General features: G+C 36.1%; 1 protein-coding gene across 3 annotated transcripts in view; it reads right to left on the bottom strand.

Annotated features, from left to right (window-relative positions):
* Positions 1-2290: 2290 nt before the first annotated feature.
* The window catches only part of LOC136035405 (uncharacterized), a 34275-nt gene continuing 10763 nt past the window's right edge, over positions 2291-25802 (bottom strand). The window contains exons 5-11 of one of the 3 annotated variants that reach the window (XM_065717189.1): positions 25399-25452; positions 18457-18669; positions 17021-17595; positions 14729-14947; positions 12581-12689; positions 8960-9136; positions 2291-3591 (exon numbers count right to left, since the gene is read on the bottom strand). In XM_065717189.1, coding sequence (XP_065573261.1) covers positions 3302-3591; positions 8960-9136; positions 12581-12689; positions 14729-14947; positions 17021-17595; positions 18457-18669; positions 25399-25452 — 1637 coding nt within the window. In that variant the 3' untranslated portion in view covers positions 2291-3301. Of the gene's footprint in view, positions 3592-8473; positions 8651-8959; positions 9137-12580; positions 12690-14728; positions 14948-17020; positions 17596-18456; positions 18670-25398; positions 25453-25802 lie in introns of all 3 variants that reach the window. The other 2 variants (XM_065717188.1, XM_065717190.1) reach the window with 2 other exon arrangements.

The raw sequence follows: 25802 nt of genomic DNA, 5'->3' as shown, positions 1-25802 counted from the left end.
CCACAATAGTGTTCATTGATGTTAAAATGCATTGCATACGTATGCTCGAATACATTTCTACATTTAGATAAGAAAAGAGGAAAATTACCATTTAAAATCGGTGAAAACATAGCACCTGGTAGTTTTGTCACCCCCTCCCCCCCAATAAACCAAGAATTCCCTTGCAAGGTTCCTTAAGCCCAGCCTCGCCTTTTCCCTTGTGCTGGTAGGCATGTGAATGCAATATTTATACCGCATAAAAAAGATTGTAGCAATGAGTGTTACTATTACCCCGCCCCACAGTACCAATAATAAAAATATAGACCAAAAATATTACCAAGAATCAAGAGGGATTGAACACCCTTTTTTACCTCCTTCTCCAAAACATATCCTAAATTTAAATGAAGGTTCAATGAGAGTTAGAACATTTTGGGCATTAAAATGATCTCCGCCCCTCGCCACTGCTTCATATAGCTGATGTGTTTTTATACATCACTTCCTACAATTTCACAAAAATATAACGCAAATCAGTTTAGTTAATGAAGCTTTAAAATAAATATAAGAAACTCTTGGTGTAATAAAACGGGAGGCATCTCCCTGCAGCACCCTTATCCAGGCTTAGTATAGATGAAGGAAGATGTTAGATTAACTCCATATCCCCCTAGAACCTTGCCTATATTGATGTGAAGGCTCACTGAGAATTAAGACAATTTGGGCATCGAAATGTGCTCTTTTAGACATCCCCCCTGTCCTACGAAATGACCCACCACTTCTCCTTTATGGTACCTGATGCGCAACTATACATCACCAAGAATAATTTCACGGAAAATCATTTGAACTACCTGACTTGAACCTAACATGGGAATTTTCCACAAGTGGGAAGGAAAATTTTCCAGGGAGGGAACGCCAGTTCCCGGTGAAACACCGTATAAGACACAGGCATCACATTTTTTGACATCACCCCCGAAAAGATCCCTAAGACACACATCCAAGGAGGATCAGCCAATTGTGTAACTAAAAATATTTGAATTTTCCGATTTGAGCAAGGTCTAACATGCTCTTTTTTCTACTACATTAATTTATGGTACTTTTTACTTTGAAATGGGCTAATACGTATAATCTAGGGCCCCTTTACTTGGAAGATATATCTTTCTACCTCCTGAGGTATATTTTTGCACCTTTCAACTATTTTGAAAAGTACAGCTGGGTTTTATTATTGAATATTTGTCATTGGGTGTTGCCATTAGAAAAGGCAGTCCTCAGACATACACAATTATCCGGTTTACGTATGGCAGACAAAAAGGAACACCAGGAAGACAAGTCACCCTTTACTAAGACAACACTATTGCCTTACCTACGAAAAGAAAAAAGTGCGAAAATTAAATGCAATTTATTAAGATACTATACCATAATACAAAGAAAAAGAAAATGTTATTGTCTCCGGTCCTTTACGATTATATGCTTATTTCAGAACGCTCAAGTAATCTAATACTAAGACACAGCCATTGATGCAAATATTGAAATCACACAATAGTCTTAATGATATCATAGAAGTTGCATAAAACATTAGCAAAAAAAATCGTTCATCTAGCCTAGACAAAGTATTTCTACCAACTAACTACTCTTGATAGTTTCGATTTAGCTCTTACATCTACCTCCTGTGGGCAATACCAAACCGAAGCTACTGAAATTCACAACCATAAGTTTTTTTTTTTAATATCCATATAACACCAATTATGATACTATGGTATAATAGAAACATCTAAGTGTCACATTTGAAAGCCAAATATAAAATAACTATAGCCTACGGTTATGTATCTTGATTAAACATTATTCATTTGAAAACGTCTTCCCAAAATATTTCTGAGCTAATTTTACTAACAACCTAAGAGAAAAACACTTGGGATTCTGATACCAGTGTGAAACATCTAACCTACTCGAGAACTTCCCTCCGAACGCTGCATACAATAATAAGAACACTCCGAAAAAAATAGTAAAAAAGAACTAATCACAGCTTGAAATACATTAAAAGCAAAAAAAAATGCTCAACTAGCTGCAATTTTAATTATCACAATTAGAATTCCAGATTTGAAAAAGTTGTAAAACACAGAATACAAAAATTAGCTCAGCCTATTTATTTAATAGGATTTTGCATAGACTTGATCCTGACTTGTTAATTTCTCAATAATCTTTGAGGAACTGACGACACTAGTGAACGTCAATCAGCCTTAAATTCATGAATAATTTAGTACCTTCTTCGCTAGAATCAGGAATCGTAAGTTAATGTTATTTTTTAGTTGTTTTTTATAAATCATATTTAAACGAAACAATATGGTATTTATTTTGACCTTCTTGTTTGTTGTAAAACTTTAGTTTCCTGGGAGACCCTGTGGGACTGACTCTCCGAAGAGTATTATTCTTATCAGTAATTTGATAGCTTTGAATATTGTGCCGTTTAGCTTATATAAAGGCAGATATTAAGAAGTCTTGAGGCTTGGAAATGCTACGTTAGTGCTTGTCTTGCCTGCATATTTTCACTCTGTATTAACATCGGAACAATGAGTACGATTAACGCCGGAAACTTTTCTCAACATTGTGCATTGAAGTCCTGAAAATACCCAATTAAAATATCGAAATTACCACAATCGTTTGAAAATGGAAGATTTTCAGATATAAAATTAAATATATTCTGGATATAAATTTTACGACTGACACTGGCAGCCATGTAATATATGTTCTTTTTCAATCAAAACTAACTAATAATTAACCCGGCTATAAACAAGATCTAATTCAAGATGTACAAAGACAATAATCTTGTTCTACACTATGAATGTCTTTAAGGTAAGTTTTAGAGATACCCTATTGAAAAGGAGTGTTGTCTGCTAAAATTATCGATTTAATAGTTAATTGAATAATGGACGTCACTTAGTCTGTAAACTTATTTGCTTTTTATTGTTGTATTTCACAAAGTTTTAGTTCAGCTTTGCAAGGGAAGCGTGCACAGAGCCACCACATTCTCGCCGAACCATGATTCCCACCAAAATACCTCTTCACTACTGTATGACTCTCCATCGAGCGATGACACAGTAAGACCAACATTATTCTTAACAAAAACTTCGGTTCATCAGGGGCAGAACAAATAACTTAAGACTTAAAAACAGTCGAAAAAACAGAACTTAAAAAGACAATAGCCCGTTAGGCTGCAATACCGGAGTTAATGAAATTGGACCGGGACAAAACACAAAAGACATATGCTTGTCAAACGACACAAAAGAAAATGAATTAAATTAGAAAAAAATTAAATGGGCATAGAATTAAATAATTATGTTGATCTATCAAGTGTTTGCCACTGTTTTGTAATATCTTCTTCCGTCACAGAGACAGGTTTAACAGTTTGACTTTCTTCAACGACCTTCTTTTTAACAGTAATTTCCCCTTTTGGAGCAGCGACAGTGTCTTGTTGCTGAAATCCCGAAATCTGTTCTTGACCAACTCTTCCAGCTTCTTGGGTATTTTCTGAACGAGGATGGAAAACAGGAGCACTTGGACGGAGGCCGGTCTCTTCAGGTCTTTTTTCGTGATGCTCGAAACGTTCTGCTTGTTCCTTCACGCCTGGAATTTTAATGTTTACAGTCATAAAAGCAATAAATAACTTACAATCAAAATTTTTGGAACCGAAATATACAAATAACTGGAACATTGTGTTACTTAACAAATAGGAGGGGAACAAACTCCTCCACCCCTTCACTTCAAGACATTTCTTTAATACGTCTATTTGAATCCTTAACTATAGAACATACTCTCAGATTTTTGGAAGAATAGAAAAATATTTTGCAGTATAGATAAATATGACATAACTATGGCATTATACGTTTTGTCACTTGATGTACTTATAAAGTGAAATTTACTTCCATTTGTCTGCCCTAACCGGAAAGCAGGATCTCTAAGGCTCATGCACTCTCAAATCTCAAGATTCGAATACTTTCCCAAATGATCCAGTATTTTCTAAGTTTTCCTCCTTTTTTCATTTTTGAAGTCCGATCCGTAGATATTGCCCTCCCCCTAATTAAAAAAAATATGCATGCCTGAACATACTTATTATATGAAAATACTACTATTACTAAAAACTCATCGCGGAATCAAGCAATTTGAACGAACAATTGGTAGGCAATTTCACTGGAAAAAATCAATCACACCAACCACTGACAAGCTGCTTTCCATTTAGCCTTAGATGATTGGCCGAAAAGGACAATCTTCAGCAATCTGTCATCCTTCGTCCTTCAGAACGTGCACTAACCATTTCAACCTTTCTCTCATTATAGCCCTAGAACAAACAATTGGTAGGCAATTTCCCTGGAAAAAAATCAAGCAAATTTCCGTTTGTTTTTTCCAGAGCGCCCATGCTTCAGAGTCGTATTTGACCACTGTCAACACTGTAGCTTTCAATATTCTAATCTTGGTTCACACAGACTATCTTCCTATTCTTCCAAACTTTTTTCAGCTTTAACGAAAAATCTTGGTAATCTCAAATTTGATTTACGAGAATTATAAGAGAAAAACAAATAATTAATGTTGTATCGTATAGTTTCTGACTTTAAGAAGACCAATAGATCCTCCAGTGAGCCTTTAAATCGAGTATCTCGTTGTTTCCACTTTCTAGCATTTTCGTCCTCTTCGGGCAAAAATTTCTCTGACGTGGCACACAATGATAAAACAGCCAACTTTATTCACATGGGTCTAGAAGTCCAATAAATATTGCCCTGGGGATGACAATATCCCTACAGCCCTTGGGGTGCTGGGTGTCAGCAATAGAAATACCCAATTGTTAAGAATCAGGTTTACAAGAGAAAACGAGGACTTTTTTTTTATTTTGGGTGAGAAATTGGCTTGAAACTTTCTGGGATCTTCTCTCTGGGTTGGAAGGATCACACGTTTTGCTGGGAGATAGGGAGAGGATTATGGGCACAGAAACAGGCCATACAAGTTTGAGGCCCTGGTCAGTTTCATTTGCAACCGTAAGCCCTTGGGCCAAAAATATCATGAAGTAGAAAAAATTGTTTTTGGGCATGCCCCCAGCCCCCAATAAAAATGCGCGCCCAAAGATTCTTTTCCAGTTCAATTTGCATTTAAAGGGTGGTTCATGAAACTTGGGAAGGGGGTAAATTCGACTAGAACTGGAAATTCTAGTGCTCAAGGTTTTTTAGATGACAGCCGACCTCCCTTCTGAGCCCTTTTCTGTTACCCAGCCTCCTATAATCCCCTCCTGATATGAGAAAAAGATATAGTGACAATTTCGTTGAAAATATCTAATAACATACCTCCGGGGTCAATGTTTTCCCCAGGGACAATAACCCTTAAGGTAATCACCCTTAATTACATAAACTACCCATTGTTCAACAACTTTTTAAGTAGAAAAAGCGGTTATGTTTCGTCTTGGCTGTATGTCAAGTAAAAAGGGATGGTTCACTGGGCCTAGATTTACAGCTTCCCAAGCGTATACCATGGAAACAGCACATGAACCTGAGCAAATCAAGAGGCGCTTTCTGCACCCGAGTTTCCAAATTACCTGCAATATCTCGAAAATGGCTTGGGAGATTGAATTGAAACTTTCGGGATCTTTTGGGGGATTCTATGTGGACCTCAGATTTTGCTTGGGGGGATAAGGGCTAGATTTGATCTCAAATTTACCTAAATGCTTTGGAACAGCAAGTCCCAAGCGGGACTAAAATCTATTTACAAGTGAAGTAACGATGTTAACAGAAAGCATTGAATTCACGAAAGTTAACAAAATAGTATCCACAATATGTCAAGAACATCTGGAAGACCAGATTGAAACTTTGAGACGTCACTGAAGGATCAAGTGAACCTCAAATTGCGACTTATGGGAGGGAGATAAATCTAAAGAAACTCCATGCTGCCAAATAGCATATCTCCAATATCTGGAACATTTTGGCATGGTAAGCCCCCAATGAGACTAGTATCTATTCACAGGTGATGTGGCAATGCAAATCGGAAGACATTAAAAATGCACAGGGTAAAAAATAGTAAAAGTGAGATTAAAGATTTTGGTCTGCTATCTGTTCAAATGTTTGGCACTATGAGGCACTGTTGGATAAGAATCTATTCTTAGTGAAGGAGCAATCTAGAACTAAAAAAAACCTTTCAGGTATAAAAATAGTGTATCTGCACTATCCCAAGAGCAGCTTGGGGATCGCGTTTGAATTTTCGAGGATGTTTAGTGGCCAAGGTAATAAGGAAAGAAGTTAAAACATGTATCCCGGTTATAAAAATGAAATCTAAAACGACTTGTAGAGATTGAGCGAAAAATCCAGAATATTAGGGAGAGCCAAGGGGACTTTCTATTCTGTATTTGGGAGGAGGTGATACGAGAGCCAAGAAATGTGCGTCTCTGATTCACCTAACCTAAAAGTTTTGGCACTATTGGCACCAGTAGAATTTTTAATCTATTCATGCTGAGGTGGTAAGGTAAATCGAGATAGATGTATTCGTCCAGTCTATGAAAATACCATATCTATAATATTTTTGGGACGACTGGAGATTCACAGTCAAACTTTCAGGAAGTGTTTGGGGAGAGCAGGAGGACTTCGAAAATTATGTATAGGAAAAGAGATGAGGGGCCAAAACATTTACGTCTCCTACATACGAGTTCGTCCGAAAAAGGATCGACATTACATTATTTCATTCGAAAATGGACACAAAACTTTTCTTTCCGATCAACTAGGACGCAATGTTTTTTAAGCCTAATAATATAGGTAATTTTTTCTGTCTCCGATCCACTAACAACCTACCAGGTGTATATACTGGTCCAAACGAATCTAAGAGGAAAAACATATATTTTGAAAAAAAGATGGCTGTACCTATTCGGTACGCTCGTAATGGACCAAGCATTGTATTTCTCTGATCGGTGTGGTTAGTAGATTAGAGTGGATTAGTAGATTAGAGGCGGACCTTTATGAGTACAATAATTGTTGGAAGAAAATGTGGTTATACTTATCCTAGCAATAAAGACAAAAAATTAAGTCAACAAATCTTGTTGTATTTAATCAGATTAAGATGAATATTCAAGGTTATCTGCAGAATGCGGGTCATAATGACTTCAACTGTGTAGAAAGGTATAAATATAAATAATAATCCCCTCCCACTCATCTCGAAAGTCTAAAACTGAAAAAAACAACAAATAATCCTAATATTAACAAATTATTGAACTATGGCAATTAAAAACGAACAATACATACTTAAAGGAAAAAATTTTCAAAAACGAAGTTTTCTCAAAGAAAAGTAAAGAGCCATATTAAATCCTAAAACGACTAGAAATAAAGTCGTATAGTAATTCAAACTTGAAACCAACAAAAATTATTATTAATGAACAAAAGAACCCCCCACCTACCTAAAAAAAGAAAAGTAAAATGATTAATCACGTCAAATCTAAGCATAATAGATGCTGCTATGGATTAATAAACGAATCCCAAAACGAATAGACATTACAATGAATAATCAGAATTCAACCTCAAAATTGACAGGAATTGCCCACGGACACGAGTAGGGTTGCGGTCCCCTAAAACTTCTGAGGGCTAGGGCGTCATTTGCATTTTACTGAAAAAAGAATACAAGTTGAACGTAAAACATTGTCTATTTTATAATTATAGTTTTATCATTATGTGATTTCTTTTTTTTATCGATGTTTTCAGAAATAAATACCAATCTGTTCAAATAAATGTCGTTTTCAATAAAATGCAAATGACACTCATGCCACTTAAAGGGTTTGAGAGGAAGGGGGTGGAGGTGGTAGCATCATTCCTGTCATTGGTGATGAGTCTTGATACCTTTTTTATTTATCGTTGTCTTGCTGTTGATGTTATGACAACTAAAACATACTATTCAAAATATTAATTGCTTCCAGTAAAGCACAAATGAGCTCCGGCTTCAAAAGGTTTAGGACAGTATCCCTACTATTGTTTATGGTAATTTTCATTCATCGTCATTTTGAATGTCACAAATAGGTCACAATTTGACTTAATCATTCTAGGATTCACTTGCTCATCTGCACTAGCATCTGTATCTCTATAAAGTTCAGCATTTGTTACGATTATTAATTTTGATTTTGTTCATTTTGGGTTTTATTTATCTAATGATAATAATTTCTATTTAGTTTAAGTTTGGATTATTCTATGACTTTCTTTCTGCTCGTCTTAGGCTTTAGTATGCCTACTTTTATTTAAGTTTTTCTTAGCAATTTTTTATGCATATTATTATTATTTCGTTTTTTTTTTATTTCGTTACTATTGGTACTGGATACGCTTTTCTTGTCGATCGTTATCAGGACCTGTTCAACTCAATCATTTCGATCATACTTCTATTTACAGAGTATCTCATTTCACTAGATTCAAAAGAAAATTAATTGGGTAATTCCTAATAAACCAATTTTAGAATTTGAATGGGTTTTATGTTCCATTAAACAATAGTTGAAGCTTACTTGCATGTTTGGGTATTTCATGGAGCCTAGCCACCTCAGGTGCGGGGGGCAAGTAAGCTACGTGATGATAGGGTAATGCATGTTCTGCTCCCTCTTCTGGTTGGGCAAAAGATTCAAAGAAACTTTTTCTTTCTTCAAAAAGTGGCGTTGTTGAGAGACGAGATCTTTCAGTATCTCCTAGAAATATTTATCACACGCTACATTATTAAAAGCCGCGCCAGCTTTATTTAGCAAAATCCATTCTAATAAATGTATGTAGACATTTTTAGCTGGTAAATAATTCAATTTTCATCATGAAAGATAATCTAACTTTTCATAAAATATTACTAATGTGCAATGTTCACTGACAAGGAAAAAAAAATGCACCAATCCAGTTAAACGGGTGAATTTCATAAGCTATTATTAGTTTTGGAAGGCGTATTTTAAGGAGCCACGCTCTCGCAAAATTTAGGCTTGACGAGGGACCGTGATTATTAAAGAGCTTACTTGGATCAGGAGGGATTTTGTGGAGGCCTGAAACTTGAGCTCCAAGCTGTTTGTGTTCCCTAGGAAGACCTGTTTCACGTTCTTGTGGGGCATATAAAGAGGCAAAGAATTTTTTCCTTTCTTCAACCATTTGGTCACGTAGAGGGGAGGCTGGACGGTGGATTTCATGTGAGTGGCCTATAATTTAACTTCATTTACTGTATTATTTTGGCAAGTTCAATAATGATAACTGGAACGAAATTAATAAGCAATGAACTAGATATCTGTGTGTCTTAAAGTTTGCAGATAGTTCCGATTTCATGTAAAGAGGGCTTAAGATACATAACGCTAAGAATTTCAGCAATTATTGTTAAAATAATTATTGCAACAACTTTGATCGTAGGTGATAGCTGCAGAGCCAACACAAGCGATAACGACTATCAGATTGGATAGTAGCCCTCTAAAGCCATGACAAAAGTTCGCTGCTGATCCCTACCAAACCTGATCGAACCCAAAAGACCCTTCTAAGGGGGAGCGAATTGCCAGAATGTAGTCATTCCCTCAAGAAGATACTATCAAGAACTAATAATGAGGGCCATGACTCTAGCTGTTAAACAGGTTTTGTTAAATCATGTGTTGAGGCTGATAAGACATTTTGATACCCTCTCCTAGGAGGACAGATCGGTGCACAAGATAAAAAGGCATAACTCAGCCTAACTCTTCACGCTAAGTTTCACTAGGATTTAACCCCCTTTCCTCGTAGCTACACCTCCCAAAATCGATACGTATTTACCGCGAAAGCAGTACTACTCAGCATTACAACTTTTACAGCTGAATTTTAACCAACAATTTAGTTTATAGACAGCGTGTTTGATCGTTTTGTACAGCTTTTTTGCATTTTTAGATGATTTAGAACTTCATTGTTCTTGTGATTTCTTTTTTAAGCTAGGTTTTGCCAATAATAACTCTATGCTATTTTGAAACTAAAAACTATTTACTTCTGACTAAACAGATATTTACTCAGTTTTTGTTTCGTCAATTCATATTCTTGGGAAGAATTTTCAGTACTGATTTACAGAGACATCTCTAGAAATTGCTATGAAAATACTTATTTATAATGAACCCAAATGGAACTTTGCGCTATACTACTATGCCTGAAGAATTTTATAGGAAACAAATTATTTCACTGACTATTTAATACGATTAAACATGTGCAGATAATAACAAGTTTTTTTTTTCTTTCTTGATTTATTTAGGGACGATTTCATTAGAATATTATTGAATTCTTGAATTTAAAAAAAAAATGCAATACTTCCATAGATCAGAACTGGTTCCTACAGGGGAAGGGGGGAGTGAAATTCTGGAAATTTCCGCAAACACTCCAGATACAATCCCTTCAGATTCCTTTTAGCGGGAAAAAACATCAAAGCAAAATATCGAACCAAAATATTTGGTAAGTAATTCTTCCAACGCTGCCGTTGCCAAAGGCACCAAGTTTCTAAAGAACAAGAACTGTACGAGGTCGCACATTTGTTGTTTCATTGAAACCCAAAGAAACTGATTTACTGGGACAAACCGAACAAGTGGAGGAAAATTTTCTAAAACCGATTGGAAGCTTTTTAGTTATTCCACTCTGCAATTTTTAGTAAATGAATAAACTATTTTTGGTTTGAATCGACGTATGGATCATTATAAAATTTGATCAGAAGAAAATCAGCTATTTCTTTCTTAACCTAGACTTAATTCCAATTAAATAAAAAAATGGGTCTTTTCAAGTGAAAGTAAGGAGGAACATCAAAACTTAAAACGAACAGAAATTGTTTGTAAACGATGGGGGCTACCCCCTTCTCAATTCCTGGCTATATACTATTAAGTCTTAAGTATTCGAAAAATATACCTCATTCACATTCAACGGCCCTTGTGTTTTAAAAGTATTGCTTAAAGAACTTTTATAAAATGTCAAATTTTAGCGTAAAGTGCGAGGGAATGAAGAAGAGGCAGCCCCGGAATAAATTCTTTTCCTTTAAAGTTTTGATATTATTCCTTACTTTCAGTAAAAAAAAACGTCTTCTTTATTCAATTTCTAACCGTTTTTCAAATCATGTCGGGAAACTCCTTCCATGACAAATTCTACCCATAGATTTTCCTGCCCACGGAGGAAATCTCCCGGTGGGAAATCCCACCGCAGAAAATTCCTCCCCACCCCCACCGAAGAACTTCTGTATATTCTTCAATAACAAATACTATATGTAAACCATGGACAAAGTGCAAAAACTCACAACCCTTTCCTCAAGGGCCTTGAGGGGAAGGGGGAGGTAACATCATTGCCAGAGGCATAAAGAGTGGACCTTTTAATTATGCTGAACCAAATAGAAGTCTTAAAATTTTTATTGGATGTCTTCAGAGGAAAAAGGGCTTGAGAGGGGCTATTTGCCTTCCGCTCTTTTTAGTCACCTAAGTAGGGCACTAGAATTTTTAATTTCCGCTCAGAAGAGCCCTCTATGGCTTTTTTTGGAATACTGGCTCGATAAGAACCTTTACCCCTTGGAAAAAATATCATTGCTTCTGGGCAACTTCTGGCAAAAAAGCAAAACAAAACAAAAACTCCACATGCAGATAGGAGCTTGAGACCCTTCTAGCAGGGTTCTCTGATATGCTTATTCTGATGGCGTGATTTTCATTTAACACCCCTTGATGTTTGGAGTGTTTCCCTCCTTTTTCGAAAAATAGGCAAATTTGATCATGCTAGTAGCTTTCGGTGCGTAGCATTAAGCTTAATGAATTATGTATATTTGGAATCAACATAGCATAAACTCAATTTTCGATCTACTAATTATTATCAACATTCCATTTTCTACAATTTCGGTTACTATTGGGCTGAGTCGCTTCTTACAGTCCGTGAAGCAAAATGAAGTCGGGTTCTCTTCTAGTCATCATATATCCGATACCATCATGTATCCGAAATTATCATATTTACCAACAAGTTTAATAATGTTTTTCATAAGCACACGGTTCCTAATTTGGTTGTCAAAAAACACTTATGCTCCAGGAAGTTTATATTTAAGAACACATACCATTTTAGGCCAAGACCAAAAAAATATATGTACACAATGGGATCCTGTATTCTAAATTTTGAATTGTAGCTGGGTATGCCGAGAATTTTCATGTTCAGAAGTTTTTTTAATATAGTTGTGTTTTTTTTTAATCCAGTGTAAAGATGCTATTAGCATCACTTAGCTTCGTTATTGGGTATAACAAAGTTCAATTTTATTCTACAGTTCAATAAGCAAATAACACTATTGTAGTTAAAATACATTAACCATTACAGAACATACCTCACTTTTGATAGTACAGCACTATATTTCTGATAAGATTGACTAAACTAATTGATTATTTGTAAAGTTGATTAATGAAATTGTATCTGACTGGCAAGTCAAATCTAGGTATAAATTCAATACACACACCTGACGGCTGCAATGGACACATTTTTAGTAACACTAAATAGAGAGAGCATATCCATCCAAAATTTATAATTCAGAATTGAAAATGCAGCCAATTTCGCAATGACTGATATATATATATATATATATATAAGCAGATATGTAACATTTGCCAGATATATTAAAAAAAAATTATTTTTACCTGTTTCTGGAAAAGGACCTTCTCTACGATGAACCAAATGTACTCCTTCTCCATGTTGGCTCGGAGGCAAATTTTCGATCCTCTGTCTATTCAAACTTTCATATTCTTTCTAAAAAAAAGGAAAGAAAATTAAGATATTATTCTTTTTTTGTTAGAGCTGTATGTAAGAAAGAAACAAAATAGTATTTTATCTTCTACTGGGATTAATGAGGCTATCTCTAGTTACAACATCTTTTCGATTACTTCTCATTTTTGAACCTATGGTAAGGGACTAAAACGTTTTCAGACAAGTTATAAGGCTTGGGTGTCTTCCCATCTTTTTTGAAGAACACGGAATTTTTAAATCTAAACACTACGTTCAGGGTAGGATGTACCTGTATAAAACCGAAATTTCCACTTTGAAAAAAAAACGAAATTGCTGCTTTACTCTCTTGTTTTTCGTAGTGACAAAATTTACTTCTTAACAGATTCCCAGAATTCAGAATCAATACTTTATTTTGACGGAACAAACCACTCAGAATGAATTTGTAAAGTAAATCTGTTGGTGACATTTCTTTCCGATAATATTTAATTCTGGTAAATAGCTTTTAATAGAGAACTTATGTTGATAAAAAATTTTAAAACAAAAAAACTCAATGTTCAATATTTCATGCAGACCCTTCTCTTGCGTTCTTTAAAAAACTAAATAAACAATGAAAATAATAGCTTTTTTGTTTCGATTCTATAAAAAAGAAAAATAAAGTTTCAATTGTCTAGCATGAGAATTTCTTTCTTAATATCTTCCATTAACTTTGAAATTACAGCTTCTATTAACTTTGAAATTGTAAAAAGTAAAAATTGGTTTCATAGTCAAATAATTTTGAATCTAAATCCCCAATTGTGAATGGAATGAAGCTTGGTGGATAGAATAAACAGATGTCCTTGATACGTGATTGACAGAATCGTACTGGATTCGCTCTCTTTGGGGGAGTTTGGGGGAGGGTTCGGTGATTTGGCGAGTTTGGTGCTTCTGGACGTGCTAGGACGATTAAAATTGGTAGGCATGTCAGGGAGCTGCACAATTTGACTTGATAAAGTCGTTTTCCCAGATTCGACCATCTGGGGCTAAAGGGAGAGGAAAAATTAGAATAAATTAGGTATTTATAACTTACGAGTGGGTGATCGGATCTTAATGAATTTTGATATTTAGAAGGACATCGTGACTCAGAGCTCTTATTTTAAATCCTGACTGGCATTAAGTCTCTTACTTTCCTTTTTAAATCAATCTACTGATTCATAGAATTTTGTTAGAGCTCATACCATATGATCTCTTGGCTCTTAGCTCTACTCGCCTCGTCACAAGTGACATATGAGCTCTTAGCTCTTGTTTTCATAAAGAAACGCTGAGGATAGGGCTCGAGTGTGTTAGTACAAATTAAATTCGAGATAATTTAAGATTTAGACCATTCCTATCCTTATGATTTTTATCCTTAAAAGGATAAAAAGGATATTAAAGGATAAAGGAGGATCTTTATCCTTATCTTTTATTATCTTTTGGAAATCTTTAGCTTTGCTGGGCTAGCCAGCCGAACGAAGTATTTTAATTGGTTCACCTAACAAAAAGCAGCCGCTGACCAGAACGACTTGGCAGCTTTACAAAGGACCCGAAAAGTGGCTATTAGACCAGGTTGAATCAGCTGCCAGCTGCCATATGTAAACGGAAGTTTGATGTAATATCAATTACTATCCTCTAAAAGCATGGAGAACAAGGTTCAAGGTTCAATCAGGTTTAATTAAAAAAAGGAAATAGCTAAACTTAAAGTACACTGCTCTGTGACAAAACTCACGTTGAGACCCATAAACCTAAGATTCTTCACTAACACGCAGTACGGCTCCCACTTCACTTTTCGACACAACCACACGCCTCCTCATCATATAATTTTCTTTAATCTTAACCATACGGTTCCTCCCTCCCTCCCCGGACGTACAACCACCTCACCTAAATATACTAAAAAAATCTAAACTTCATCTAATTTAATTTAGTATAATCTTCTCAAAATACTGTTTTGTGTTTATTCTTTCTGATGCCAAAAACGTTCCGGTTTTTAGTAATTTTGGGACTTTTTTCTATAATCTTAGAATGGAAAGAATACTTAAGTGACAACGTACCTTTTCTTTTTCACTAAGTGGTCTAACAGAGTAATCTCCTAAAATCTCTCTTTTCTGTCCAATAACATCCATTGGTGTAGTGGTTTCAGGTTTTTGCCGCTGCTCACCACCACGATGTGGGGTTGCGAATTCAGGTCGTTCAACCCCATGTGTCCTTAAATGTTCTTTAGCTCCTCCCAGGGGTCTTTCATGCATTTCTCTCACAACCTCAGGAGCAGGCTAAAAGAGAAATTGATTAGCATAGGCAAGTAGGTTAACTTTTCATAAATACTTAAGCTAAACAAAACAGTGTTGAAAAAACATTTTACAATTTCGAGATTATAATTTGTAAACAAGCTCCATATTGAACGGCTCTACAGCAATTTATCTTTTTTTTTTTGGTTTCTAAACGTGTCTACAGACGTCTACAATGACGGTATACAATCGAATAGAATTCCAGGCGAGAAACAGGCTATGAGGAATTACAACCACGAGATCCTAAGCTAAATGAAAAATGGGACACATTGCAATTTAAGCGCAGGAGACAAAACAAAAGTTTCTTGAAAAGGAAATGTTTTAACTATTCCGCAGAGGAAAATGCTATCAATCTTCGGAGCGGAGCGTTTAGCTCAAACGACGTGAATGTATTTTGGGTGACCAACGGACTTCCGATCTGAAAAGACATACTTCAACAGACGATGGAATTTTCAATTGTTGTTGGACTAGGTCGAGACAGTATTTCTGACATACCTACCTTCAGGTACCTCTGACAGATTTCTTTTGATCAATTTCATCAATTCCCCTAGAGCAAGGAGCAGGGAACTATTTGGTTATATTGTTTTGATTGATGAGAGGTAAGATCATACCTGAGGGCAAGAGCGGCGACCACTCAGAGTACAATTTACATATTATGGTTCTTGGCATCCAGGAATGGATTGAAATATTTTATCTTCTTTTTTTCACTAAACCCATTGAACCTCAATATCGGTTATATGTACCTGTATTTGTATTCTACTTGTTCAGGATTTATTTTCTTTGAAAGGAAACAAAAATCCAAGCTACTTGTAAAAAGTAAAAAAGTAAGTAAGACGGCACTAGACCCTTAAGGTCCAAACCGGCGGGGCTGATCTCCGTTTCGTGGCCCTTCAGCCAGGAAGTGCAATGGCAAGCTACTTGGACTACCTTCATTAAGATTTGCATCATTTGAGAGACCAGATGAGAAGCAAAGCTTATGCAACACACTGACTAGGGCAAGTAAAGAAACCAAAACTAGTCCCAACTGAAATTAACGAATTAATAAAATAACCTATACCTCTACCAGGTATTCAGCTAATCTTTGCTTCTAATGCAGATCTGAGATTTTTCCTAAGGTATCCCCCTCGATACCGATTTTTTTCGCGGTCTGTACTAAATTGAGTTTTAGCAGGCTGACAGGTAGTCTGCCTGAGACTAAGCAGGCAAGCCTATTAGGCTTAGGTCGCTTGTTCACCTGTGAGTTAAAACTTAGACACCCCCCCCCCCCCCGTTTCATACAAGTAATGATTCAAACCAAAAATTTCACTCATCCTTTAGTTCTATGGCTATCTGCCTTAGTTCTACTCTAGGGTGGATGGATTGATGATAGAAAAAATCTAACAACAAATGAAAATGACATCAATTTTTGTATACAATCATGAAAAAGGCTTATGCCAGCTTTGCCTCTCACTCAAGACTACCTGCCTTGGCTTCATCTCCAATTGGCCGATGGCTTGATGTAAACTTGATTTTAATTCCAATCGATGCTTCTAGAAATCTTAAATAATAAAAAAAAGTTTAAGATCGGCCGAGAAATCAACTAAGATTATCAAAAAAAAGAAAGAAAACAAATCACAATACATGTGAAGTTTTCCCTTGTGTGGAAACTCATAAAAATGGACAACCACAATTCTAAAAACTATTATGTTCGGAAAGACTTGAAAAAAAAACAAAACAGATATAGGAGCAACATTACATTACATAAAACAAAAAGGTAAACAAAGAACTAACACATATTTATGACATATTTTTATTTTCAATAAAAATGCAGTGTTGTTTAGCTAGAGTGGCATTAAATTTATCGAAATATCAGATGTTCATGCTTTGTACTCGTAGGGCATATGCTCTTTTCTATAGTTACCACGTGAATTTGATGCCACACAAATTTAAAGATTCTAGATGACTACTGTAAAGATGAAAGTGTTTCTTTGATGAGACATTAGGCATTTAGTTTGCAGAAAAAATACATCCTTAACAAACAGAAGCGTTTTTTACATTCGAGAATAGTAAAAATCGTACTTTTAAGGATTCTGCAATTCTTCCTTCAATATCTGGCATGGCTGGCATACTGTCTTTTACTTTCCTTCCCGCCTCTGCAGTCTTTTCTCCTGCTGCTCTTGCTGTATCAGTAGTAGCTCGTCCTGCTTGTTTTGCTGTATCCGAGACTTTATCACCAGCAGCTTTTGTTGTATCCATCACACCTTGCCTTGCTTGTTCAGCTGCACCAGCTGCTCCTTTTGCAGCTTCTGCTACGCCTCTTCCCGTTGCTTTGGAAGTATCAACTACAGCACTACCCGCGGCTTTTGCTGTACCCGATATTTTTTCTCCTACTGCTTGGGTTGTATCTACTACACCTTTACCAGCTGCTTTTGCTGTATCACCAACTGCTTCTCCTGTTGATTTTGCTGTATCTGCAACTTTTCCTCCTGCACTTTTTGTTGTATCAACTACTGCTTTTCCTGCTGACTTAGCAACATCTCCTGCACCAACTATAGTGTCTTTAACAGCTTGACCAGCAGCTGTTGTCGTATCTGCTACTCTCTGACCAGCTTGTTTTGTTGTGTCCGCTATCCCGTGCCCCACATCTTCAATCGCTATAAAAAAGGAATAATTAGAGCCACTAAAAATAAAGGGTGTATCCTAGTTATACGAATTCGCATGACAGCAAAATTAAGGCTGTATAATCTTTCTGGAATCAAAAATCTTAAGTAAGGAAGTTTTACAAGATCCCTGCATAAAGCTGGATGTTCCCTAAAAATATGCAAAATTATGTATTGATTTGTCAACAATTTGTAAAATTAATTGAAACAATTGTTAAAATGAGTTAAAATTAACTTTATTTTATTGATCTGAAGCTTCTGAATAATTTTCTTCTGAAGTTTCAACAAATTCTCTTCTCAGAAATTGACTTTTGGATCCGGTTTAGTTCTAAATTAATTTTAAACGAGGAAAGTACTGGTTTTCACATAGCAAGCAAAATTATCTGGATCATACTGTACCTTCCCCTGTGTTTGAAACTATGAAAAATAGATTAAGCCACAACGACAAGCGGAGATTTTATTTCACAGCAAAATTTAAACAGTATGTATGAGCAAACTGCGATAAACACTAATATTTATATCAATTTGAAACAGGGAAAGCAATTTGAACCCTAACTATTTGTGACCAAAATATTTGAAAAGCAAATATTCAGTTCTTATTTTTATGCTATATAAACATGTTGGGCTCTTTGGCTGCAATATCCATTGCTAACTACTACTTTTCCTCTTTTGACCGGACTTTTTTTCTTTCTTTTTTTAAAGACAAAACAAGTCAAACGAATTTTGGCATCAAAATGCTTGATTTTCCAAGTTTTTACAAGTGATAAAAAAATTACATTTTGGGAAAAGCAAGAAGTTAACATTTACTGATTTGAGCACCTAATTATGATAAAAGGAAACTTAAAAGTAACTAACCATGTTTTGTGTCCTTTAGACCTTGAAACTCCTTTTCCAGTTGTCCAGGGGCGGGTTTAAGAGATTCAGCGATTCTACCCTCAATGTCCGGTCGACCAGGAATACTTTCTCGTACTGCTTCACCAGTCTCAGATATTTTGTTCCCAACTGCTTTCGTAGTATCAATGACAGCTTCTCCAGCCTGTTTTGCTCCTTCTTTTACAGCACTTGCACCTAAAACAAACAACATTTACAAAATGAAAGTTTTCGACTCCAATGAATCCTTTTTACCTCGGGAGGCAAAGACTTCTGTAGAGCACGTATATACAACACTTGATATATAGGGGATGGGCGGGAAGGGATCTGAAAATACAATAGCTTAAATATAAAGAAAAATATGAATAGTAAACGCTTCAAGATGTCTAGGGAATATGGTTCCTCTGTTCGTCATGTGTAAGTTAAATAATATTGAGAAGACAATCAAGAAGATTAGGGTAATACAAATATTTCTTTTTTTTGCATTCATTATTAGCTTTATTTCATGATGGAACGACAAAATGAGACTAAATCAAGAATAAATGTTTTTTCGTCGGCAAAATGACAAAATAAACGGAAACAAAAAGAAAGATTTCCAAGTTCTATTAAGTCATAGCTTTTTTATCAAACAGTTCGTGGTAACGAACTGTAGTAAGGAGCGACCCGGCTCAACAGTAACCGAAACTCTAAACAAGAGCTAAGAACTCATTTGGCACTTGTGACGAGGCGAGAAGAGCTAAGAGCCAAGAGATCATATGGTATGAGCTCTAACAAAATTCTATGAATCAATAGATTGATTTAAAAAGGAAAATAAGAGGCTTAATAACGGTCAAGATTTAAAATAAGAGCTCTGAGTCACAAAGTCCTTCTAAACATCAAAATTCATTAAGATCCGATCACCCACTCGTAAGTTATAAATACCTAATTCTTTCTAATTTTTCCTCTCCCTTTTGCCCCCCAGATGGTCGAATCTGGGAAAACGACCTTATCAAGTCAAATTGTGCAGCTCCCTGACACGCCTACCAATTTTCATCGCCCTAGCACGTCCAGAAGCACCGAACTCGCCAAATCACTGAACCCCTCCCCCCAACTACCCCAAAGAGAGCGAATCCAGTACGATTCTGTCAATCACGTATCAAGGACATTTGTTTATTCTATCCACCAAGCTTCATCCCGATTCCTCCACTCCAAGTGTTTTCCAAGATTTCCCCCTCCAACTCCCCCCAATGTCAAAAGATCTGGTCGGGATTTGAAATAAGAGCTCTGAGACATGAATTACTTCTAAAAATCAAATTTCATTACGATCCGATAATAAATTCGTAAGATATAAATACCCCAATTTTCATGTTTTCCAAGAATTCCGGTTTACCCCTCCAACTCCCCCGAATGTCACAGGATCTGGTCGGAATTTGAAATTAGAAATTTAAAGCACAAGATCCTTCTAAATATCAAAATTCATTAAGATCTGGTCACCCTTTCGTAAGTTACAAATACCTCAATTTTCAAAATTACCCCCCCCCCCCCCAATTCCACCAAAGAGAGCAGATCCGGTCCAGTTATGTCAGTCACGTATCTTAGACGGGTTTCTATTCTTCCCATCCAGTTTCATCCTGATCTCACCGCTTTAAGTATTTTCTAAGATTTCCGGCCCCCCAACTGCCACCCCCCAATTATGCTTGATCCGGTTGATATTTAAAATAAGATATCTGAGTTACGAGGTCCTTCTAAATATGAAGTTTCATGAAGATCACTCCTTCGTAAGTTAAAAATACGTAATTTTTCCTTTTTTTCAGAATTACCCCCCCCCCCCCGCAATTGAGCGGATCCGTTTCAATTATGTAAATCACGTATGCAAGACTTCTCCTTATTTTTCCAACCAAGTTTCATCCCAATCCCTCCAATCTAAGCGTTTTCCATCATTTTAGGTTTCCCCACCCCAAACTTCCCCCAATGTCACCAGATCCGGTCAGGATTTGAAATAAGAGCTTTGAGACACGATATCCTTCTAAATATCAAATGTCATTGAGATCCAATCACCCGTTCGTAAGTTAAAAATACCTCATTTTTTCTAATTTTTCAGAATTAACCCCCCCCCCCCCCCAACTACCCCAAAGAGAGCGGATCCGTTCTGGTTATGTCAATCATGTATCTAGGACTCGTGTTTTTTCCCCCACCAAGTTTCATCCCAATCCCTCCACTCTAAGTGTTTTCCAAGTTTTAGGTTTCCCCCTCCCAACCCCCCCCCCCAATGTCACCAGATCCGGTCGGGTTTAAAGTAAGAGATCTGAGCCACGATATCCTTCTAAATATCAAATTTCATTTAGATCCGATCACCCGTTCAGTTAAAAATACCTCATTTTTTTAATTTTTCAGAAATACCCCTCCCCCCAACTAACCCAAAGAGAGCGGATCCGTTCCGTTTATGTCAATCATCTATCTAGGACTTGTGTTTATTTTTCCCACCATGTTTCATCCCGATCTCTCCACTCTAAGTGTTTTCCAAGTTTTAGGTTTCCCCCTCCCAACTCCCCGCCCCCGTCACCAGATCCTGTCGGGATTTAAAATCAGAGCTTTATGACACGATATCCTTCTAAACTCCGATCACCCGTTCGTTAGTTGAAAATACCTCATTTTTTCTAATTTTTAAGAATTACTCCCCCCCCCCCCAACTACCCCAAAGAGAGCGAATCAGTTCCGATTATGTCAATCATGTATCTGGGACTTGCGCTTATTTTTCTCATCAAGTTTCATCCCGATCCCTCCACTCTAAGTGTTTTCCAAGATTTTAGGTTTCCCCCCTCCAACTCCCCCCAATGTCATCAGATCCGGTCGGGATTTAAAATAAGAGCTCTGAGACACAATATCATTCCAAACATTAAATTTCATTAAGATCCAATCACCCGCTCATAAGTTAAAAATACTTCATTTTTTCTATTTTTTCCGAATTAACCGGCCCCCCACTCGCCCCCCAGATGGTCAAATTGGGAAAACGACTATTTCTAATTTAATCTGGTCCGATCCCTGATACGCTTGCCAAATTTCATCGTCCTAGCTTACCTGGAAGTGCCTAAAGTAGCAAAACCGGGACTTTAGGTTTTCCCCTCCAACTCCCCCCAATGTCATCAGATCCGGTCGAAATTTAAAATAAGAGCTCTGAGACACAATATCATTCCAAACATCAAATTTCATTAAGATCCAATTACTCGCTCATAAGTTAAAAATACTTCATTTTTTCTATTTTTTGCGAATTAACCGGCCCCCCACTCCCCCCAGATGGTCAAATCGGGAAAACGACTATTTCTAATTTAATCTGGTCCGGTCCCTGATACGCTTGCCAAATTTCATCGTCCTAGCTTACCTGGAAGTGCCTAAAGTAGCAAAACCGGGACCGACAGACCGACAGACAGACCGACAGACCGACAGAATTGGCGATTGCTATATGTCACTTGGTTAATACCAAGTGCCATAAAAATGGAATTTTGATGCCAATAGTTACATCAAAGGAATCGCATTTTAATTCTGATTTTTAATATATAAGTTTCATCAAGATCAGTTATATCCATCAAAAGTTACGAGCCTGAGAAAATTTGCCTCATTTCAGAAAATAGGGAAAAACACCCTCCAAGTCATACAATCTGAACGAAAATCACACCACCAGATTCAGCGTATCAGAGAACCTTGTTGTAGAAGTTTCAAGCTCCTATCTACAAAAATGTGGAATTTCGCATTTTTTGTCAGAAGACAGATCACGGATGCGTGTTTATTTGTTTTTTTGTTGTTTTCCCAGGGGTGATCGTATCGACTGAGTGGTCCTAGAATGTCGCGAGAGGGCTCATTTTAACGGAAATTAAAAGTTCTATTGTCCTTTTTAAGTGAACAAAAAATGGAGGGCACCTAGGCCCCCTCCCACGCTCATTTTTGTCCCAAGTCACCGGATCAAAATTCTGAGATAGCCATTTTATTCACCATAGTCGAAAAACCAAATAACTATGTCTATAGGGACGACTTAACCCTCCGCAGTCCCCGTGGGAGGGGCTGCAAGTTACAAACTTTGACCTGTGTTTACATATAGTAATGGTTACTGGGAAGTGTACAGACGTATTCAGCGGGATTTTTGTTTTGTTTAGGGGGGAGATTTGAGGGGGGTTACGTGGGAGGATATTTCCATGGAGCAACTTTTCATAGGGAAAGAGAATTTCAATGAAGGGGGTGCAGGGTTTTCTAGCATTATTTGAAAAAAAAACAATGGAAAAATAAATATGGAAAGTTTTTGAGCAGCATTAAAACTTAAAGCAAACAAAAATTATTACTCATATGAGGGGTTTACCTCCTCGTTATACCTCACTCTTTACGCTAAAGTGCTTTTAGTAATTTCAACTATTTATTCTACAACCTTTGTGATTCAGAGCTCATTCTTAAGGAATTGGGAAAAAATTTAAGCTTTAGGGTAAAGAGCGAGGTATTGACGAGGATTCAACCCCCTCATACACGCAATAAAAACATACGAATATAGAAGTTCGTTACGTAAGTTAATTCGTAAGTTACGTATATTTTTTACCGATTGAAACGTTTGTAAAAAATCAAAGTTCTAGTTGCTTTTTAGGTAATCAAAAAATTGGAGGGCAACTAGGCCTCCTCCCTCGCTCCTTTTTCTCAAAATCTTCCGATTAACTGCAATTAATTAATATGCAAATTTCGTTTTAATTATTTATGTGCGGAGAGCCAAGATCAAAACATGCATTAATTCAAAAACGTCCAGAAATTAAATTAAAAAAAAGTTTCTTTTAAATGAAAGTAAGGAGCAACATTAAAACTTAAAACGTACAGAAGTTACTCCGTATATGAAAGGGGCTTTTCCCCCTCAACGGCCCGCTCTTTACGCTAAAGTTTCTTACTGTTTTAAAAATAGAGCTAAGAGAAAGAGTCAAACTTTAGCGTGAAGAGCGGGCCATTGAGGAGGAAAAGCCCCTTTCATATACGGAGTAATTTCTATTCGTTTTAAGTTTTAATTTTGCTCCTTACTTTCATTTAAAAAAAACTTTGTTTTTTTTTATTTGATATATAAAAGGTGTGATTCCAGTGACAGTTGATCTCTTATAGCTGAAGTATCAGTGTAACAAAATTTCAGAGGTAAATAGATTTGATTTTAAAAAACTATAAAAAAGCAACAATTCATAAAAGCTCATTTCTCGTAATTTTCTCAGGTTATTAGAAGTGAAAAAAGAGTTTAAATTTAGCCAGTATTGCAAATGATAAGTTTAGGTGCTTACACGGTAATTAATTTTGGGGCCTTTATTTCAAGGAGTGACGAATTAGATTGATAAAAAAAAGGTTAGTATATATAATGCTATAAGAAAAACAGTATGAAAAGTATCATAAGTTGCGTGCCTAAACTGCAAAATTCATGCCAGACTAATTTGCCTAACTAATTTTAAGTTCTAAAGTTGCCTAACAAAATCTAGGAAACAGTTGTGTTACATAGGTTGGAATACAACAATCATATTTAGATTTTCACTTAATCTAATTTTTTTCGTTCTTTGGTTTATTCTAGAGACGAAAACAGAATTTCTTTTTCACTAGTTATTCTACTCCCATATCTTTTTTTTCCTTTTTTATGTTTTGGAAGGTTTTGCTGATGTAGCGATCTTTAGGATTCAGTTTGTACTTATACTTCTGCGCTCTCTTATTTTTTTGTTGATTTCTTTTTTTCTTTTCTTTTTGGAATAGATAAATCTAAATTAAAAAAATGAACCTAAGCTTCAAAAAATTTTCAACAGATCTATTCCTCATCTAAATCAGAGCATTAAGAAATAATGCAAATTGGTTGGACCAGGCCCCTAATGTTTTAAATTTGGGTTACAAACGCTTTACGGTTTGCTTTTTTTATAGCTCGCTACCTAAATTTGGAGTCTACTTGCCTTTGCTTCAGTCTACGGCTCACACTTTACCATAAATTGAACTTTTCATAGAAAACACATCCTTGTTTTTCTATTCAAAAATAATTAAAACCTATAGTAATCACTTTAATTCCAGTCTATTAGCATCCAAGATCAATTTCTCAAAGGACATCAGTTGATTTTTGATTAACTCGTCTGAAATTAAACTCAATTGATTGATCAAACCAAATACATTGTTATTTACCTTGTTCAATTCTTAATTTTACAGATTTTTTGGAGATGCAACATATGTTATGTGTCGCATAAATTGTATTGAAAGTGGGCTTGCTGCCATGAGCTTTTTCATTATATCTGATAGGAAGAAAATTAATTTCTATTTTTCCGTTTTTGCAAATATCTTCTTCAGTTGCCGCTTTGGACTCGCAACCGGCACATGTCGAGCAGATATGGCGTTTTGAATATTTCTTCAGCTTGTGGAAAGGTTCCGTAAGCGTCGAGAAAATATTGTCGACTTTCCACTTAACTGTAAAGCTTATATGGGCTTTCTAAGTAGATGAGATGTTATTTTTCTCGACTATTTTTTCTTGATAAGTGCTTTCGTTTTTCTTTAACTTCCTGTATCTTTGAACTCCAGTGAGTGCATTTCATGCTTGTAAAGTGGGTTAAAATAAATCACTATTATTATTAGTAGAAAGAAGGGCACGGATGAGTAGTAATCCTAACTATGACATGAGGCAATCAATTAAGAGCTAGAACAAGATCAAACGTTTGGCCCGGTATTTTCTCGTTTTCAAAATTCAGTCTGTGGTCGAAATATTCAGTTTACCCCGAAAACATTGGTTGTTTAAAAACAAAATATTAAAGACATGTTATCAAAAAAAGTATATTTTTTTCACAGTTGAAACTTAATTAACCGTGTCTTTAATTGAAAGTAAATGTCAAGAATGAGAACATTCAATTTAGACAAGAATAAGAACATTCAGTTATTTACATTCAGTAATAACTAAACAATTTATTAGGTTTTACTTACCCTGATTCACAGCATGAGCGCCGCTTGCAAGAGCATCAGCAGTTTTGTCATATCCTAAAAAAAAAACAGAACATAAGTATTCAGTTCCCACTCAGTTCATGTATCACAAAACAGCATTGGCTCCTAGAAAAAGTGGCAGCAAATTTCATCCAGTTGGACAAAGACCTTTAATCACTTGCACTAGATACAAAGCAAAGGAGAAGAAGGGGAGAAAGATGGACAATGCTGGATAACATCATATTGGGCAGGAATGATATCACATGGAATTTGAAACCTTTGGGGATGTATCTGGGGGCAAACAAAGAAGAAGCTTTAAATATGACAGGATGAAGAAACAACAGAGTTGGCCTCTGGCCTCAGGTGCCTTAACACTGTGATGAGTTTGAAGTAGAAGAGATTAGGCT

Source organism: Artemia franciscana, chromosome 14, assembly GCF_032884065.1.
Source record: "Artemia franciscana chromosome 14, ASM3288406v1, whole genome shotgun sequence".
Lineage (NCBI taxonomy): Eukaryota > Metazoa > Arthropoda > Branchiopoda > Anostraca > Artemiidae > Artemia > Artemia franciscana.
This window is presented reverse-complemented; position numbering and strand designations above follow the sequence as displayed.